Source organism: Salvelinus alpinus, chromosome 5 (assembly GCF_045679555.1).
Source record: "Salvelinus alpinus chromosome 5, SLU_Salpinus.1, whole genome shotgun sequence".
Lineage (NCBI taxonomy): Eukaryota > Metazoa > Chordata > Actinopteri > Salmoniformes > Salmonidae > Salvelinus > Salvelinus alpinus.
The window spans coordinates 73,307,405-73,327,072 of record NC_092090.1 but is presented as its reverse complement, the minus strand read 5'-3'; the positions used below and the strand labels follow the sequence as shown (position 1 = coordinate 73,327,072).

The 19,668-nt window shown below is 42.2% G+C and overlaps 1 protein-coding gene across 3 annotated transcripts in view; it reads left to right on the top strand.

Moving 5' to 3' along the window:
* LOC139576748 (huntingtin-interacting protein 1-related protein-like) overlaps positions 1 to 18,654 on the top strand; it is a 36,681-nt gene extending 18,027 nt beyond the window's left edge. For 2 of the 3 annotated variants that reach the window (XM_071403161.1, XM_071403163.1), the window contains exons 3-32: positions 989 to 1,131; positions 1,437 to 1,493; positions 2,218 to 2,298; positions 2,503 to 2,579; positions 2,887 to 2,948; positions 3,679 to 3,819; positions 5,875 to 5,932; positions 6,656 to 6,731; positions 6,854 to 7,021; positions 7,163 to 7,206; positions 9,184 to 9,256; positions 11,323 to 11,506; positions 11,611 to 11,699; positions 11,856 to 11,972; positions 12,080 to 12,181; positions 12,487 to 12,681; positions 12,956 to 13,103; positions 13,307 to 13,393; positions 13,546 to 13,653; positions 13,796 to 13,932; positions 14,017 to 14,127; positions 14,269 to 14,327; positions 14,406 to 14,436; positions 15,358 to 15,420; positions 15,529 to 15,629; positions 15,758 to 15,863; positions 17,756 to 17,879; positions 17,988 to 18,049; positions 18,135 to 18,365; positions 18,519 to 18,654. In XM_071403161.1, the coding sequence (XP_071259262.1) occupies positions 989 to 1,131; positions 1,437 to 1,493; positions 2,218 to 2,298; positions 2,503 to 2,579; positions 2,887 to 2,948; positions 3,679 to 3,819; positions 5,875 to 5,932; positions 6,656 to 6,731; positions 6,854 to 7,021; positions 7,163 to 7,206; positions 9,184 to 9,256; positions 11,323 to 11,506; positions 11,611 to 11,699; positions 11,856 to 11,972; positions 12,080 to 12,181; positions 12,487 to 12,681; positions 12,956 to 13,103; positions 13,307 to 13,393; positions 13,546 to 13,653; positions 13,796 to 13,932; positions 14,017 to 14,127; positions 14,269 to 14,327; positions 14,406 to 14,436; positions 15,358 to 15,420; positions 15,529 to 15,629; positions 15,758 to 15,863; positions 17,756 to 17,879; positions 17,988 to 18,049; positions 18,135 to 18,365; positions 18,519 to 18,527 (3,044 nt within the window). In that variant the 3' untranslated portion in view covers positions 18,528 to 18,654. The remainder of the gene's footprint in view (positions 1 to 988; positions 1,132 to 1,436; positions 1,494 to 2,217; positions 2,299 to 2,502; positions 2,580 to 2,886; positions 2,949 to 3,678; positions 3,820 to 5,874; positions 5,933 to 6,655; positions 6,732 to 6,853; positions 7,022 to 7,162; positions 7,207 to 9,183; positions 9,257 to 11,322; positions 11,507 to 11,610; positions 11,700 to 11,855; positions 11,973 to 12,079; positions 12,182 to 12,486; positions 12,682 to 12,955; positions 13,104 to 13,306; positions 13,394 to 13,545; positions 13,654 to 13,795; positions 13,933 to 14,016; positions 14,128 to 14,268; positions 14,328 to 14,405; positions 14,437 to 15,357; positions 15,421 to 15,528; positions 15,630 to 15,757; positions 15,864 to 17,755; positions 17,880 to 17,987; positions 18,050 to 18,134; positions 18,366 to 18,518) is intronic. The other variant, XM_071403162.1, reaches the window with a different exon arrangement.
* Positions 18,655 to 19,668: the final 1,014 nt, after the last annotated feature.

Here is a 19,668-nt window from a genome sequence, read left to right as displayed (position 1 = left end):
GCTGACTTTTGCCATGTAGGCTATACATCACTCCAACGATAAAAATAATGAAGGTTAAGACCAAAATAATTCCATGCAGAGCGTTTGAAAATTAACACATTCATTGGACCAGTGCTGTTGCTGATTCTGCAGGATTAGCATTGAAAATGTAACCAGCGGACGGAAAAATCAAGTAATAAAGTGGCTGTAGATCATTTGAAAAAAGTTTAAATGAATAAAATGACAAACAGTTATGCCATGTGTTTGTTGAGTAGTTATCTGAAATTCACTACAATTGCAAACTTTCTGTACTGCTACCGTTCTCTGTCATTTTCGCTCTGGCGCTGGTTCAGTGAATTTGTTTATTTTCTGCATGGAATTATTATGTAAGGAATAATTGAGGGGCTATGCGTTCTATGGAAAATAATAAACAATGTTGAAGGTGTGTTCCACGGCGCGCTAGTGGAGTGGAACTAACCTCCCACGGAGTTGAATTGTTTTCCAGAGAACGCATGGAGTCCTGAGTATATAGCCATTGAATTCTACCGTGCTGATATACCATGCGTTATAGGGAAGTAATGCACGCTCTAGAATGCCCTTCAAGCCAATCCGAAACAAGTATTCATCAATGCCATGGTATAAGTTATCTTCAACCTAGCATTCACCCAGGATATTTTACTGCTAAATGTATTCTATGGCAACAATGCTTATCAAATGAAATCAAAGTTTATTGGTCACGTGCACACGGTACAGTGGAATAATGACTTGCTAACTCTCCTCAATTTACAATGTATTTTATGCTCCTGGGATGATTTAGTGTTCAGTATACATTATTAAACTGTGTTTTGTTATATGTAATGTAGTAAAATAGAGGGGCTGAAATGGTGTGATTTTATTCTCCATCGCACATGAGAGGGAGAGAAAGTAAAATTATATGTGAGGGACCAAGTGAAGGTATTATTTTGGCTTTGTATTTTGCTGGTTGGCTCTTCCTTGATGGCCCCTACAGGGATAATTCTGGGGACCTACAGGGAGAAGGGGGCCTTTACCTTCTGGTCCTATGCCTTGGGCATCCCCTTGTCCAGCAACTCCATCCTCAGCTGGAAGTTCTGTCACGTGCTTCACAAAGTGCTGCGGGATGGCCACCATAATGTAAAAACCTGCTCTCCGCTCTATACACTACTCTGTATTAGGGTTTTTAATTCCTGCCTAAAAGTCCTGCCTAATTGGTAGCCTACATTTAAAAAAACAACAACAATGCCGTATTGCTTTGAGCAGAGCTCTCAAACTCATAGACGGTGTATTAATTAAGCATTGTTTTTTTTATGCTGACCTCCATGGCCTTAATTAGTCCAGTAATATTGGCTTAATGCTGAAATTGTATAATTGCTAAATTGAAAATTAAGTTACAGTACTATTATTGAATTGACATTATCACTCCCCCTTTTGCCCTCCAGAGCCTTCAGGACTGCATGAGACATCACGGTAACATAGTTGAGATGGGGCAACTATGGGTGAGTGGGGATTGTGCTGTGTTTTTGTCAAGGGGTGCTTGAATGGGTTGAGATTTTGGGTGAAGAAATTCAATGTCAAATTACTTAAAATGGGGAAATATCCCTTGCTTAAATTTTTTTATTTAGGTAAAAATGCAGAAGTTTTGAAAACCTCTTTTCAATCATCTTCTTTTCCCCCTCATACAGTAATTGTGCTTCTTGTGCAGCCAGAGTTGATCTCTGTTGGCTGCAGTTAGATTATCTGGTACTTTTGTATACTTTTTAGCCAGTAGTTCTGAAAGTAGCGCTCACGAGCCAAAAGTGGTCCCCGAAAATTGCGTACTACGTCATTGCTCTCTCTCTTGCGCGGCTGTGTGTGATTCTTGCTAGCTGTCACTCAAATGGTGAGGGGCTGGCCCATGTGGGGGGAAATGTAGGGAAAATGGCGTAGCACAGCTTCCAGAAAACAGTTGCTTTCAAACTAGGGATTTCATGGCTATTTGAGGCAGTAATTAAGACAGTAATTCTGTTCATAGATTATGCATGTATGAACTACACATTGACACATCCAGCCCAAAGTGGGAGGTTTAAAACATACTTACTAGTCGCCAAAGTACTGGAGCATGTCTTGAAGAGAGGAGTGTGTCGAGAGGAAAGGCTTCTTCTTTCCATCTTCAAATAAAGCAAAGCTAAATATTTGTTGCCGCAAAGCGTAATGCTTGTTGCTTGCTCCTATTGTTTCCAGGGCAACCTTCATGACAGATATGGACAGCTGGTGGCTCTGTACTGTAAGCTCCTTTGCACAAAGATGGAGTTTCACACGAAGGTAAGAGCACCCTCTACAGTTTTGGGGGACGGCATGTTTTACCATGGGACCTTGGCTAATCTTACCATTGTATGCATTGCTTTGCCACAAGTGCTTTCACAAAATGCCACCTAGTTGAACAAACAATGTATGTAATTTGAATTAATGTGATTTAGATCGTTTTAATGTTGGATCACTTTTGCCATCCTTTTGTCTTCCATGCAGCATTCTGAAATCCGATCCAACCTAGAGGTGACAGATGAGGTTCTAGAGCGTGTTGCAGGAACAGATGTCAATAATGTGTGAGTGTTCTCTACTCCTCCCTCTCCACACATCCCTGGCACTCTTGGCTGTGCACTCCCTCTCCTGTTATTGAGTTATCAGAATATCATACAGATGTCATAGAAATCCGTATACATTTGATTGGCATAACTCAGGGGAAGTCAATTATTGATATAAGATACAAATGTCATGCTCTCTGATTCAAAGGAAACTATCATACCATTTAGTTGGAGTACTGTGGAGACTGGGGAGAGAGCCTGCTGGTCTTTCCTTAAGGAAGTCATTAGCCTTGTGTTACTAAGGGTGGTATTGACTTCCCTCCTGTAGGTTCCAGCTCACTGTGAAAGTGTTTGATTACCTGGATGCAGAGTTGAGGCTAGCCGAGACAGGTGAGAATCTCCCTCTTCTCCCCTATTTACCTACCTCCACCTCTCAATGGATGGGTAACCAGAGCTACAGTGCAGTGGCCTGTTTCCATCAACTGTTTGTTTCGGAAATGGAATAGGGACAGGATAGCAGCCAGCTAAATAAAACTTGTGAGCACACTTGTGCTGCTGTCGAGGGAGTGACTTAATCGCCCAAAATGACTATACTTTATCAAGGGATGTTTACCTTGTGTAAATTAAACACATTTCTAAACCACTTGTTTAATATGATTAGGGCCCTCCGATGTAATTTCACCAAAACCATATTAATAAGTTCTAAATGTTTGCAATTAGAGGACATTAATTATGTTTCTTCTGATTGGCTGTAATGGCATCATGCCCTGCAGGATGTTGTCGCCGCCTGTCATCCTGAACAACCATAAACAAACTCTGCAATTGTAAACAACCCTGCCTGACTTACTAACTTGGACATCTGGTACTTAGGAAACATGGGAGCTCCTAACTGCATTCTTCCTTCTACCCACCCTAGATCTGCTGAGAACTATTTTACACCCACTCAGTGGGTGATTCATGAATATGTGAGCTATTGTCTCAGTGTTGTATTTCTGAACCAGTGACAGAGAAGTGTTTCACCCAGGCAAGCCATCAATTCCAAATCCTGCCAATTGAGGCCATGTGTTTGTGTGGATGTGTTTATGTTTTTCCTACATTGGTGTGTTTCTGTGATCTGCAGTGATCCGGCAGCTCAACACGTCCATTGCTATCTCTACGACGACGTCAGGCCAGTGTCGCCTGTCCCCCCTCGTCCAGGTCATCCAGGACTGCAGTCACCTCTACCACTTCACCGTCAAGCTGCTTTTCAAACTGCATGCCTGTACGTTTGACCACTTATGTATCTTTTAAAGTGGAACTGACAGCATTTTAGCAACATGAAATCTTATTAAAATCTATTAATTTACACCCCCAGGAAGAATAGACACCTTTTTAATATATATTTTTTTACATATGGTAATTTTTTTTAGGTATAAAATGTTTGGGAATGTGCTATAGTAAAGCATTTTTGAAATTTCTATAGCAATATAGAGTGGGAAAGTGGCTGTGCATTTGGACAATTAATAGACACTGCAGGAAATAAAAACATCTGTCCTGTCCAGAGACCGATGGCCATAGCAAATTGGAGCAACAGTAGACCTATATGCAAATAAGCCATTTGCCACACAAGCCTGCCATCATTCACTTTGAAGTGGGCTATGTGTTTACAGGCAGTAGCAACAGTGCGACTTTAGATCATTAGAAAGCATTTGCCAATTTCTGCAAATGGGAGTCCTCTTACATTTGGGAACGCAATCCTATCGATGAAACAACCATATAGATGAACTGTCAACATTTCAGTTATTTAGCTGTCAAAATTGCACTGATAAACGACGGGGAATAGTAGCCTGCTCCTCCTTCTGCAGCTTGCCCGCCATAGCATGCTGTCCCAACCGTAAGTGAAAGTACATTGTAATTGCTTAATGGTATGGGACACCCAAGTCTGCGCACACATTGTTTTTTATACTACAAAAATGACAGGGTAGCCCTCACCGGGGAGATGGCCGATGTTCTCAGCTGGTGCCAATAAGAAAGGCTACTGTTAGCTCAATTAAGTTAAGAATGTTGATAACTAAAAGACAGACTTGAGTCATATCTTTACATCAACAGCCATTTGCTTTCCAAACTGTTTTTCCGCGATTTGTATTTTTAAATATTGCGATATGCCTGGCTGGGTCTCTGCTTTACACTGACTGTCACAACTCAACAATAATCTGTTTGGTATTTACAGCGCGTGCTGCCAAATTGCGGGCACTTCCGACTGTAGGCTATCCACAGTTTTTTTTTAAATTCATCTTTAATGATCCTCTGTGGCCTTATCGTGCGTTCTGGTGTAGTAGCCTATTTTGAATGATTTTATTTATGTATAGACAGGAGTAAGCTAATTAAGCTATATAATTTTGCCAATTAAATTAACTTTAGGGAAAGCTTAGATTCCCCTAGCCTTATGGATACGCCGTTTATACCTTTTTTGTTGTTGTTGTGGCATAAACACAACCAGTCATGATGTTTTCATCTGATTGTCAAACAATCACTTAACAAAAGCGCTCCTGTAGGCTACCTGCGCACATTCGCCCACTCACAAAATTATTTCAGCATACAAACCCCAACAGTGCCCTGTGCACCGGCAATTTGGTGAATGGAAAGAGATCTGTTACAAAACACCTACATGTATTGTAATGACATTCTGCGATTGTAATCCTCAAACCACAACGCAATTTGGAGCGTATACTACCTGGTTTAAAGTCCATTCCCTATTTTTATTTTTATACGTCTGACATGCAGTAATGTTTAATAGCTTATAGTTTGTTTGGCATGTTGTAGCCTATTAATTGTGATAGGCTCACGTTTTACCGGTACGGCGTACCACCACTATTTATTTTGCTGGCACGCCATACCGTACAGTACTGCCTATTTCACCCCTGGTCCCAACCCACGTTTTCCAATTCAGTTTTCCAATTCAGTTGTCAATTTGCCTGCCAGCCAATTTGATCGATGCAAAATACATTTGCTTGACAACTAAGCGATATGCTAACTGTGGATATGTCGTTAAACTGGGAATTTGATATTTTTTACTGACATTATGATTGACTGTATTTCATATCGGCAAAGTAGTTCAAACGCTGTCAGTTCCACAAACTTAACTGCTTGATTCTATTTTTCAACATGTACTGTAACATCAATGAGAGTTACATAACTAGAGATCAGAAATCGGTATGCTTGATATTTTAATAGTAGTTTAGTATTTCTACTTGCTTAAAACTATACTTTGGTGACTTGATAACAACACTTGTTTCAGTCTTTTTAGTGACTGTCTCTTGCATGTCCTGGATTTCAGGTCTCCCAGCAGACACCTTGCAAGGACACCGTGATCGTTTTCATGACCAGTTCCACAGGTAAGTCACCCAGGGCCTCAGGCTGTTATTAAATGAGGGCGTTAGGGAAGAGAGGGAGGGAGCCTAAGTACAATAGGGGAGGCTGCAACACAATCTTGCCTCTCCCTGGCCTGTGTTACCCTGAGTCGATGCAAATATACTCATCCCTACCACCCAACTTCCACCCATTTCAATGTGTCATCATGACATCGGTATCCTATGCACACCTCTGAAAGTGAAAAGAGGTTGAATCTGAGCAGTGTACCAGGTGACGTGTTAATGTTATCGACCTGCACAATGATCAGCCCAGAAAGATGGCAGAGAGGAAGCTTGATGTATTAGTGCCTCTGGATAGTGGGTATCTTGTACCTAAGATAACCAACTAATTTCTCTTCAGATCAATTTATTTATTTTTATTTTACCTTTTATTTAACTAGGAAAGTCAGTTAAGAGCAAATTCTTATTTTCAATGATGCCTAGGAATAGTGGGTTAACTGCCTTGTTCAGGGGCAGAAAGACAGATTTTTACCTTGTCAGCTCGGGGATTCGATCTTGCAATCTTTCGGTTACTAGTCTAATGCTCTAACCAATAGGCCACCTGCCGCTACCACCTGAAGTGTATTCTATTGCATTCTGTCCTATACACATACTGTATATGAAACAACACAGTTTCGAAAATGTTATATTCCTATTTTGGAAGCATCATTTGAATCAGTGGTTGGAATATTTTGCCTTGCCTTACAGCCTCAAGACCTTCTTCAACAAAGCCAGAGACATGCTGTACTTCAAGAGACTCATCCAGATCCCCAAGCTGCCAGAAGTGAGAGCATAAACAGACATAGTAGGGGAAAGACACTGTATTGGGACTCAACCACACTTCCTAGATAATGTATCCATCTGTGTTTACAGTCCTCTGTCTTATTTATGTGTCTTCATCCTCAGTCTCCTCCTAACTTCCTGCATGCGGCCTCCCTGGCCAAGCATGCGAGGCCAGTGGTGGTCATCGCAAGTGAGGATGAGCCCGAGCAGCAGGAGGATGATGACGATGATGACCCAGAACCGCTTATCAATGTCAGCGACGTCACCATGCCCAGCATGATGGTGCCACAGGTATGACTCATAGGTCACGGTCATGAGCTCTGAGATTACAGGTCTGGCCCCTTGGATTTTCATGTCTTATTAATAAAGGTATCACTAATTTTGGCTATAGATTGTGTAAACATTAATGTGTCATCTGACTTTTTCTTTTAGCAGTTCGACAAATTTGATCAGACTTTCGGACCTGCCAATGACAGGTTAGTCATTGTCATCTTTTACCATTGGTGTGCTTGAAAATAAAGGATATGTAAACTGGGGTGCGTTCAACAAGTGAAATAGTTAGCTAACATATTTAATTTGTTTTGTGTTAGCTGCGACCGTTTGCTAACGTTAGCTAAAGTCTGAGAAGGTAGTGTGTGGCCAACGTAACTGTCTGTTTCGGGTCTTAACTGCCACTACAAATAATAATGTGGACATGTAGAATTTCCATTACATGTAGTAGGAATAGCAAAGTAATTTGCAATTTTATTATTGCTCTAAAAATCTATGGTAGTCCTTACAAATAGTAGCTGTTTGATGTTTCACGGTAACATTATGGGAAGTTCATTCAAATTGTATAACTGAAATTGTTACTAAGTAACATGTTTGCTGCATACAGAACCCGTGTTGAACTCACCTGGTGATTGATTCATTTTTTAACTGACATACAGTACCAGTCAAGTTTGGACACCATTGTAGAATAATAGTGAAGACATCAAAACTATTAAATAACATATATGGAATCATGTAGTAAATAAAAAAGTGTTTAACAAATCAAAATATATTTGAGGTTCTTCAAAGTAGCCACCATTTGCCTGGATGACAGCTTTGCACACTCTTGGCATTCTCTCAACTAGCTTCATGAGGTAGTCACCTGGAATGCATTTCAATGAGCATGTGTGCCTTAAAAGTTAATGCGTTTGAGCCAATCTGTTGTGTTGTGACAAGATAGTGGTGGTTACAGAAGATAGCCCTATTTGGTAAGAACGGCTCAAATAAGTAAAGAGAAACGACAGTCCATCATTACTTTAAGACATGAAGGTCAGTCAATCCAGAAAATTTCAAGAACTTTGTTTCTTCAAGTGCAGTCGCAAAAACCATCAAGCCCTATGATGAAACTGGCTCTCATGAGGACCACCACAGGAAAGGAAGACCCATAGTTACCTCTGCTGCAGAGGATAAGTTCATTAGAGTTAACTGCACCTCAGATTGCAGCCGAAATAATAAATGCTTCCGAGTTCAATAAGAGACACATCTCAACATCACTGTTCAGAGGAGACTGCGTGAGTCAGGCCTTCATGGTCGAATTGCTGCAAAGAAACCACTACTAAAGGACATCAATAAGAAGAGACTTGCTTGGGCCAAGAAATACGAGCAATGGACATTAGACCAGTGGAAATCTGTCGTTTGGTCTGAGTCCAAATTTGAGAATTTTTGGTTACAACCGCAGATGAAGATGAAGGGATGATCTCCTCGTGTGGTTCCTACTGTGAAGCATGCAGGAGGAGGTGTGATTAAAACATTTTTTAATGTTTAATGTTTTTTTATTTTTTATATATTTTTGCTGGTGACACGGTCTGATTTATTTAGAATTCAAGGTATACTTAACCAGAATGGCTACCACAGCATTCTGCAGCGATACGCCATCCCATCTGGTTTGGGCTTAGTGGGACTATCATTTGTGTTTCAAAAAGACAATGACCCAACACACCTCCAGGCTGTGTAAGGGCTATTTGACTAAGAAGGAGAGTGATGAGTGCTGCATCAGATGACCTGGCTTCCACAATCACCCAAAGCCAACTAAATTGTGATGAATTGGACCACAGAGTGAAGGAAAAGCAGCCAACAAGTGCTCAGCATATGTGGGAACTCCTTCAAGACTGTTGGAAAAGCATTCCAGATTAAGCTGGTTGAGAATTCCAGGAGTGCAAAGCTGTCAAGGCAAAGGGTGGCTACTTTGAAGAATCTCAAATATATTTTGATGAACACTTCTTTGGTTACTACATGATTTCATATGTATTATTTCATAGTTTTGATGTCTTCACTATTATTCTACAATGTAGAAAATAGTAAAAATAAAAACACTTGAATGAGTAGGTGTCAACTTTTGACTGGTACTGTATGTTTGGATATTTTCTTGTTGTGTGCCAGTGCTTATGTATGCTAATGGTTAGTGAATGTCTTCTGGTCTCCAGGGATATCCAGATTGAGAATCTCCAGCAGGATTTGGCGCTATTGAGGGCAGATCTGGAAAGGGTCAAAGGAGAGGTAAGTAGACATGTGTTTTAACTCCTTTAAACAGATTTTTACAGTTGTACACATTTGTTGATTTAAATGCTTGTTGCAATAATAAATGACTTGTTGCTCTTTATACCTGATGAAGAGCCATGTTTGATTGAAACATTGTCAATAAAGGCGGTTAATTGGCAGCATATTCAGTCTTTAGCTCAGCACCTATGCATTTTTAAGGATGTGCGTGTTAACAAAGATATCTATTGTTCCTCTTTGTAATAATACTACATTGAACAAAAATATAAACGCAACATATATAAAGTGTTGGTCCCATGTTTCTTGAGCTGAAATAAAATATCCCAGAAATGTTCCATATGTACCAAAAGCTTAATACTATCAAATGTTGTGCACAAATTTGTTTACGTCCCTGTTAGTGAGTATTTCTCCTTTGCCAAGATAATCCATCTACCTGACAGGTGTGGGATATCAAGAAACTGATTAAACAGCATGATCGTTACATAGGTGCACCTTGTGCTGGGGACAATAAAAGGCCACTCTAAAATGTGCAGTTTTGACACGCAACACAATACCACAGATGTCTCAAGTTGAGGGAGTGTGCAATTTGGCATGCTGACTGCAGGAATATCCACTAGGGCTGTTGCCAGATAATTTTATGTTAATTTCGATACCATATGCCGCGTCCAACGTTGTTTTAGAGAAGTTGGCAGTTCGTCCAACCGGCCTCACAACCGCAGACCACGTGTAACCATGTCATCTCAGGTCCTCCACATCTGGCTTCTTCACCTGCGGGATCGTCTGAGACCAGGCAGCTAATTACACTGTGGGTTTGCACAACCGAATATGTGCTCTTCGCGGATTAATCCAAATTTCAACTACTGGGCAGATGGCAGACAGCGCGTATGGGGTAGTGTGTGTGCCTGTGGTTTACTGATGTCAAAGTTGTTAACAAAACCCCACCACCACAGTGCCCTATGGCATGGGCAGGCATAAGCTACGGACAACGAACACAATTAGCGTTTTTTAGATGGCAATTTGAATACACAGAGATACTGTGGTGAGATCTTGAGGCCTATTCTCATGCCATTCATCCGCCGCCATCACCTCATGTTTCAGCATGGTAATGCACGGCCCCATGTCGCAAGGATCTGTACACAATTCCTGGAAGCTGAAATGTCCCAGTTCTTCGGTGGCCTGCATACTCACCAGACATGTCACCCATTGAGCATGTTTGGGATGCTCTGGATCAATGTGAACAACAGCGTGTTCTAGCCAATATCCAGCAAATTCGCACAGACATTTAAGAGGAGTGGGACAACATTCCACGGGCCGCAATCGACAGCCTAGTCAACTCTATGCGAAGGAGATGTCGCGCTGCTTGAGACAGATGGTGGTCACACCGGATACTGACTGGTTTTCTGATCCATGCCCCTACTTTAAAAAATTTTTTTTTTAAGGTATCTTTGACCAACAGATGCATATCTGTATTCCCAGTTATTTGAAATTCATAGATTAGGGCCTAATTAATTAATTTTAATTGATTAATTGATTTCAAAGTAAAATCTTTGAAATTTTTGCATTTGATATTTTTCTTCAGTATATTTAAATGTTAATTATGTATAACAAAGTTGTGACTGGTGGACATTTGTTTGTGTAAATGGGAAATGAATTTAGGTAATGTGTTGGGTGGATGCAAAGACTGATCTTGACATGTGGAATGTGGCAACTAGTCTCAGAATGGAAAATGATGTCTGTGTTCAGAGAAGACCATGCCTTTGGGAGAGATGTACTGTTTACCCTGGTTTCTGCAAATGGCTGGCTCCTTATGTGGCCTGTTAAACTACTCAGAATTTGTATGTTTTTATGTTAGTAGTTAGCATCATAGCTATCACTATTGAATCAATCAATCCATCCTAACCCAACATTGATACATTTCAGAATTATTTTGTTCCACTCAACACATGTTTCTCCTGTCTGAGGCTCTCATCCACTAGTGCCATGCCATGGTGGTACTTGATAATCTATCCAAAGGAGGTTTACTATGGTGACTGACTGTCTGCCTGCCTGCCTCCTCCCTCCTGCAGGCCCAGCGCTACATCACACAGCTCAAGTCCCAGATTAACAGCCTTGAGACAGAGCTGGAAGAGCAGCGGGTGCAGAAACAGCGTGCCCTGGTGGAGAATGAACAGCTGCGCATGGAGCTGGAGGCCACGCGGCGCCGCAACGCTGAACACGAGATCGTGCAGGCCACCTTCGGAGAGGCGGAGAGTAAGAGGCCACTCACTAAGTCTGGCATACGTGTTCAGTCACACTTTATTTAAAACGCATTCTGACATCTCTCTCTCGTCTCTGACCCCTTCTGTACTGTCCAGCGAGAGCCCAGGCCACAGAGCAGCGCTACACCAAGCTAAAGGAGAAGCACACTGAGCTGGTGTCCAGCCATGCTGAACTGCTCAGGAAGGTACAGAACCTCACTTACTTCTGTTGTCGTTCTGTGGTTTTCTGTTTGGTTTATTGGGAGCAAAAGTGACTACTTGTACACTCACCTGAGCATTATTTTTCTGTTTAATGTTAATAGAATGTTTAACAAAGTGTGCATGTGACATTGTGCTGGCAGAGTGCAGACACTGTGAAGATTCTGTCGGCAACACAGCAGACCCAGGAGGAGGTGGAGAGGACCAAGCAGCAGCTGGCTTTCGAGGTGGATCGCATCAAACTGGACGCTGACATGAAGGTTACTTCATTCTGAGTATTGACAATAGTGATCTAGTACCGTTAATGTTATATTTCAGTACTGTATTAGCCATTTAATAAAATTACTGAATATTCTTCTTGTTGCAGCTTGAGGAGCAGAAGTTTGAGATGAAGAAGCTTAAAAGGGATTTTGATGAAAAGCGGGCTGAGGTGGAACATGTCAAAGGCACTCTGCAGCGCACTGAGAAGGTGTGTGTGTGTGGTGATGATGCAGTAAATATTGAATAAAGAAAGTGGATTCCCTCGCTTATGTAATGGCTCATCTGATTCACCCTCATGCAAAAGAATTGTTGCACTTTCCTGTCATGAAAACCATAATTGGCTGAAAAGCCCATAGGAAGCTGCACTCTGTGATAACATATGAAGTCTCACAAACATCAGAAAATGCTTGTATTCACAACAGTTAATGCACCTATTGTTATGCAATCTCCCTCTTTCTGTCTCTTCTCTCCCCACTCCTCTCTCTCCTCCTTCCATCACTCCCTCTCTCCCAGGTGGGGGAACAGCTGACCAGCTCTATGTTGGCGCTTCAGGCGGAGAAAGAGCGCCTGATGCGCTCTGCGAGTGAAAAGGAGGCCGAGCTGTCGTCCCTGAGCCAGGCTGCACAGCTGCAGCAGTCTTCTCTGCAGCAGGAGAGAGAACGGAGCACCAGGGAGCTGGGAGAGCTGCAGGGCAAGCTGCAGGAGAAGGTGAGTCAGGACAACGCAGCACAGAGCAGTGACTAGCTCAGTCCGCTGCTTTGTCTTGTCTATATAATTTGCTGATAGCAGAAGAGAAAATAGACATGTAAAAGCTACACCGCTGGTCAAGTCCCACATTACTCACTGTGCAGTGCAAAGTGAAACATTTTCTTGAATCAATGAACTATTTGGCTGTCTGTGCACAATATAAGATAACCCATTAGTATGTATGTGCCATCTATTTTTCCCTGTGACTGTGGGTTTGACTGTTGCATCTTTGCAGTCAAGACGTGAGGTGCAGTTGCAGCAGAAGCTGCTGGAGGAGCAGTTCTCCCTGCTGCAGGGAACGGTCTCTGAGGCTGAGTGCATCATTCAGGATGCTGTGGCCAAGCTGGACGACCCCCTGCATATCCGCTGCACCAGCTCCCCAGGTTAAAATAAGTGAACATGCTCACAGAGAGGGTGCTTAGGGATCCTTAGCTAGTAGTGGTGTTCATGTCACTTAGAATAGAAAGTGAGAGATCCATTCGTTTATCTATTCATCCGGTATATCTACTCATCATTCCATTCATTATTTTTGGATCTAGAACAATATTGCAGTTCAAACGTTTCCTTTGTCTCTCCATCACCACAGATTACCTGGTCAGTCGGGCAGAGGCCACTTTGGGCTCCATTGACAAAGTGAAAAAAGGTCACTCCGACTACCTGACGAACATGGGAGGTGAGTTGCTCATTACTTGGTACTTCGTGTTTTTGATATACTGTAATTAGTAGTCTTTGAGCAACCACAGTGATAGTCATAAGTGACAGAGCTGGGCTGTGTTAGAATTGGCAGTGATACCTTCTCTCTCTGGTCGTGTTTCTGTTCTCTAGATGCTGGTGGGCTACTGAGGGCCCTGACCAACTTCTCCCACCTGGCTGCTGACACCATCATCAACGGCAGTGCCACAGCACACTTGGCTCCCACTGACCACTCCGACCGTAAGAACATTCTTCTCTTCAAATAGAATGAATTATTGTTTGAAACAGGCATCTTGTTGTATCTTACTGGATGAGATATTGAATCCATTTGGTGTGTGATTATAGTGTCACAGAGTGTATCTTGCACTTTTGCACTCTGCAGGTCTGACAGAGAATTGCAGGGGCTGTGCCACTCAGAGTCTGCAGTTCCTGAAGGATCTCAAGTCCAAGGCCTCCCTTCAGAGGGCAGACCCGGCCTCCATTCGCATAGTGGTTGAAAAGATCCTGAGGCTGGGGGAGGTGAGAGGCTACTGGGCAGTCTTCTCCATTTCTCCCGCTCTTCTTTTCCTACTTCTTAATCTCATCTCCTCTTCCAATGTTTAGGAGCTGCGACCTAAAGGCATGGATGTGCGACAGGATGAGCTGGGAGATCTGGTGGACAAGGAGATGGCAGCCACATCAGCCGCAATTGAGAAGGCAGTGCGCAGAATCGATGTGAGGATCACAACCATATAGAATCTAGAGCACCGTACTGTAGCGAGGAATGCCATATAAAGCTCAACCCTATGTTTTACAACGTGGGTAAGTCATTCTGTATCTAGACATCTCTCATTTGCAGTCTTTCTGTATCTAAAGGAAATGATGAACCAGGCCCGAATGGACACCTCAGGGGTCAAACTCGAGGTCAATGAGAGGTCAGTACAATGTGTTACTTGCACTGTTTATGCATTCATCCCCTTTCACTCACCATGATATTACTCCTTGTTTTATAGAATCCTCTACAGCTGCACAGACCTGATGAAGGTAAGATGACTGTTTCGGTTGACTTACACAAAAGGTCTGATCGGCATCCTAATAATGCTCCATTTAAAAAAAATATATATATACAGCTCTGGAAAAAATTAAGAAAAATGATCAGTTTCTCTAGTTTTACTATTTATAGGTATGTGTTTGGGTAAAATTGTAATGTTTTATTCTATAAACTACTGACAGCATTTCTCCTAAATTCAGAATAAAAATATTGTTATTTAGAGCATTTATTTGCAGAAAATGACAACTGGTCAAATAACAAAAAATATGCAGTGTTGTCAGACCTCGAATAATGCAAAGAAAATATTTTAATATTTATTTTTTAAACAACACAATACTGTTTTAACTTACGAAGAGTTCAGACGTCAATATTTGGTGGAATAACCCTGATTTTCAATCACAGCTTTCATGCATCTTGGCATGCTCTCCACCAGTCTTCCACATTGATGTTGGGTAACTTTATGCCACTCCTGCCTGGCGCAAAAATTCAAGCAGATCAGCTTTGTTTGATGGCTTGTGACCATCCATCTTCTTCTTGATCACATTACAGAGGTTTTCAATGGGGTTCAGGTCTGGAGATTGGGCTGGCCATGACAGGGTCTTGAGCTGGTGGTCCTCCATCCACACCTTGATTGTCCTGCTGGAAAAAACAATCCTCAGAGTTGGGGAACATTGTCAGAGCAGAAGGAAGCAAGTTTTCTTCCAGGACAACCTTGTTCATGGCTTGATTCATGCGTCCTTCACAAAGACACATCTTCCCGATTCCAGCCTTGCTGAAGCACCCCCAGATCATCACCGATCCTACACCAAATTGCACAGTGGGTGCGAGACCTTGCGAGGCCTACAAGCCACAGTGTGTTATATATATTTTTTAATATATTTTTTGCATTCCCTCCTCTCCTCTATCCCACTCAGGCCATCCACCTGTTGGTCCTGACATCCACCGACCTACAGAAGGAGATTGTTGAGGGTGGAAGGGTGAGTCTTGAAATATAAAATTAAATGTTGAAAATGTAAATCCATCCTATCATTAGCTAAAAGATGAACGTCCTGACCACTGCTGGACTTGATGTTCTCTCTCTCTAGGGTGCAGCCACTATTAAGGAATTCTACGCCAGGAACTCCCGTTGGACTGAGGGACTCATCTCTGCCTCCAAAGCTGTGGGATGGGGAGCTACGCAGATGGTGTAAGTGCATTATCATGAGGGTCGTCTCAGCTTGTTATCATAGTGTGGTTATTGTGTGAGTGATACAGAAATGTCCCATGTTAGAGGATTGGGATGATGATGTGTTGTTTGTTTGGTTTCTCCCACAGTGAGTCTGCTGATAAGGTGGTGCTGCACACTGGCAAATATGAGGAGCTCATTGTCTGCTCCCACGAGATCGCTGCCAGCACGGCACAGCTGGTCGCATCCTCCAAGGTGAGAAACAAACTCACACAAACGTTTGAACTCAGTGCTCCCTTTCCCCTTAACAATCTCTGTTTATTTTCCTCTATCCCTCATATATTCCCTCGGTTCCATTTTTAGCTTCTGTGTTAATTTGTATTAATGACTTGGGAAATGGGCTGCAACCAGACAAGTTGCATCCGTATGCAGATGACTAGGTCTTCGATTCAAAAGATCCTTCTCTGGTTCAGGAGGTTGAAGAGTTCGACTGCCTTTCAGTCACTGCAGATCCACCTATATGGTCTTGAATGCACAAAAAAAATAATGATGACCTTTACCAGATCTCGCTCTCAGCTAGAAAAGGAATACCTAGGTTTATGGTTGGACGACAAACTGTCCTTCAAATTTCATATGCATTGTCTTGTGAGGAAGCTGAAACTGAAATTGGGTTTTTATTTTCGTTTAAGGCTTGCTTCCTGTTTTGAAATATCACATGGAATAATGTAGTAACGAAATAACTGTTAATGTAGTATCTTCAAAGTAGCCACCCTTTGCTTTGCACACTATTCGCATTCTCTCAACCAGCTTAATGAGGGAGTCACCTGGAATGCATTTTAATTAACAGGTGTGCCTTGTTAAAAGTGAATTTGTGACATTTCTTTCCTTTCTAATGCGTTTGAGCCAATCAGCTGTGTTGTGACAAGGTGGGGGTGGTATACAGAAGATAGCCCTATTTGGTAAAAGACCAAGTCCATATTATGGCAAGAACAGCTCAAATAAGCAAAGAGAAACAACAGTCCATTACTTTAAGACATGAAGGTCAGTCAATCTGGAAATGTCAAGAACTTTGTTTCTTCAAGTGCAGTCGCAAAAACCATCAAGCGCTGTGATGAAACAGGCTCTCATGAGGACTGCCACAGGAAAGGAAGACCCATAGTTACCTCTGCTGCAGAGGATAAGTTCATTAGAGTTAACTGCATCGCAGATTGCAGCCCAAATAAATGCTTCAGAGTTCAGTAGCAAACACATCTCAACATCTACCGTTCAGAGGAGACTGCGTGAATCGGGCCTTCATGGTCAAATTGCTGCAAAGAAACCATTACTAAAAGGACACCAATAATAAGAAGAGACTTGGTTGGGCAAAGAAACATGAGCAATGGACATTAGACCAGTGGAAATCTGTCCTTTGGTGTGAGTCCAAATGTGACATTTTTTGGTTCCAACCAACGTGTCTTTGTGAGACGCAGAGTATGTGTGGTTCCCACCTTGAAGCATTGAGGAGGTGGTGTGGGGTGCTTTGCTGGTGACACTCAGTGGTTTATTTAGAATTCAAGGCACACTTAACCAGCATGGCTTACACAGCATTCTGCAGTGATACGCCAGCCCATCTGGTTTGTGCTTAGTGGGACGATCATTTGTTTTTCAACAGGACAATGACTCAAAACACACCTCCAGGCTGTGTAAGGTTTATTTGACCTGGCCTCCACAATCACCTGACCTCAACCCAATTGAGATGGTTTGGGATGATTTGGACTGCAGAGTGAAGGAAAAGCAGCCAACAAGTGCTTAGCATATGTGGGAACTCCTTCAAGACTGTTGGAAAAGCATTCCATGCGAAGCTGGTTGAGAGAATGCCAGGAATGTGCAAAGCTGTCAAGGCAGAGTAGGGATCGGAGTGTCACCAAAGGGTGGCTACTTTGAAGAATTTAAATAAAAAATCAATATTTTGATTTAAAACCTTTTTGATTACATCATGATTCCATATGTGTTATTTCATAGTTTTGACGTGTTCATTCTACAATGTAGAAAATAATAAAAATAAAAACCCTTGAATGAGTTGTGTTTTAACTTTTGACTGATACTGTATATATTCAAATTCTGCCCCTATCACTATTTCTCACCCTCCCTCTCTCCTCTGTGTTTAGGTAAAAGCAGACCGCAACAGTACGAAACTGACAGCTCTCCAGCAGGCTTCTCGCCATGTGAACGAGATGGCAGCCAACGTGGTGGCCTCCACCAAGACAGGCCAGGAGCACCTGGAGGACAAGGGTTAGTGTGTGTGTGTGTGTGTGTGTCCGACCAAACAGAAGATGTGAATCCCCTCAGGCACTTATCAAACACAGCCATATGACTTATGTTTGCCTTTTTCTTCTGCAGATACCATGGACTTCTCTGGAATGTCTCTCATCAAGCTAAAAATGGAGGAAATCGAGTCACAGGTGAGTCCCTGTGTGTGTGTGTCTGTTTGAGTCTGTCTGCATGCATGTGTTTCTGTTTGATTGTAACCCTCTACTGTATGAGTAGGTGAAGGTGTTGGAGCTGGAGAATCAGCTGGGTAATGAGCGTCTGCGCCTGGGAGAGCTCAGGAAGAAGCACTATGATATTGCAGGTGTTCCAGCAGCAGACCTCTCAGAGGGCAACGGCCTTGACCCCTCGCCTGCCCCTGTTGCACCCTTCTCACCCAAACCCTCCAAGCCTAGTGTCATGAGGAAACCTGACTTGGCTCAGAAACCCAACTTACCGCCTAAAAATATGGTAAGAGAACATAATCGCTGGGTTTGTGTTCATGTTTAGGGTAGTACATACTGAAAACATTGCCACATAATGCCACATTTGAAAAATGCTCTTATGCTGCACCATTAATGGTAAATTATTGTTTCAAATTTGTGTGTTTTCTCGTCATTGCAGTTCAGGTAGACAGCAACAGGCTAGAGGACATCTTCATAGTGGATGATTGGGTTGATCTGAGACACAGGGATCTTTTGAGCTGCCTCCAACCAGACAATCCTCTGTCCCAAACCAAAACTCTCTGCCTATTTCTTTTGCCAAACTGGAACTTGTGCTCCCCTCTTCTTCAGCCTGGTTTTATCTCTCGGTGCTTTCTGCCTGTGAAAGAGATACGCTCTATCCTTCTTTTATAGATAAACCACAATGTGCCACCGAGGCGGTATTCTTTGTTTTTGTGGACCATAATGGTATCAAGAACTGAAAGGGAAAATGTTTATGAAATTATGCAAATCGTTTGTAATGGAACAATGTCATTTTGTGTCTCTGAGCTTTTTAATTATAGCTACTTTTAAAAGACCGTTGTGCATATAATTGTATTAGTATGGACAGGATCACTTTAACATCATAAAATGACAAGAGTATTGAATTAGGCCATATCTGGGACAGCCTCTTGGTGCACATTGTTTGGGAGCCTTTTTCTGGAGTGCGTCACTGTATTTTTTTTGTTATTTTTCTATGTTGGTTGCTGTGTGGGGGAAGGAGGGAGACATTGGCGCACAGATCATGTGGAAAAGCACATTTTTACACAGTCCCTATTCGATGTCTCTGCATAAGTTCCAGGGTGTCATTCCCGCTACTTCCCTAGCTTGACCCTATATGTAATTGGGACTGTAGTCTCGTCCTCACCTCTTTCCATATCACTACATGCATGATCAGTAAGACCAGGGGGTGAAGATGTTTAGAGATCTTCCAACGCTGTTTAGGTTACTGCATTTGATTCTAGATTTGACCAATTACCCGCAGATCCAAGAACCGCTCGATCAGTAACTATACACATGGACATAAGTACAATTATGTATTTTTATATACAATAGGAAATTTACTCAATAGGGACTTAATCTGCACATCACAAATTATTCTTTGCATCTCTTATGTGCCCCCTAGACACTGAATGTCTCTAACACTGGGTATGTAATACTGGCTATGTAGTTACAGGACATTGGTTAAAAATGTTGGCACACAAAGGGAATCTCTGTACTTGACAATGAACAAGTCTCACCTTTTTTTAAAGGGACTTTTTTGCTACTTTCCCAGGCTGAAAAGGGATGGA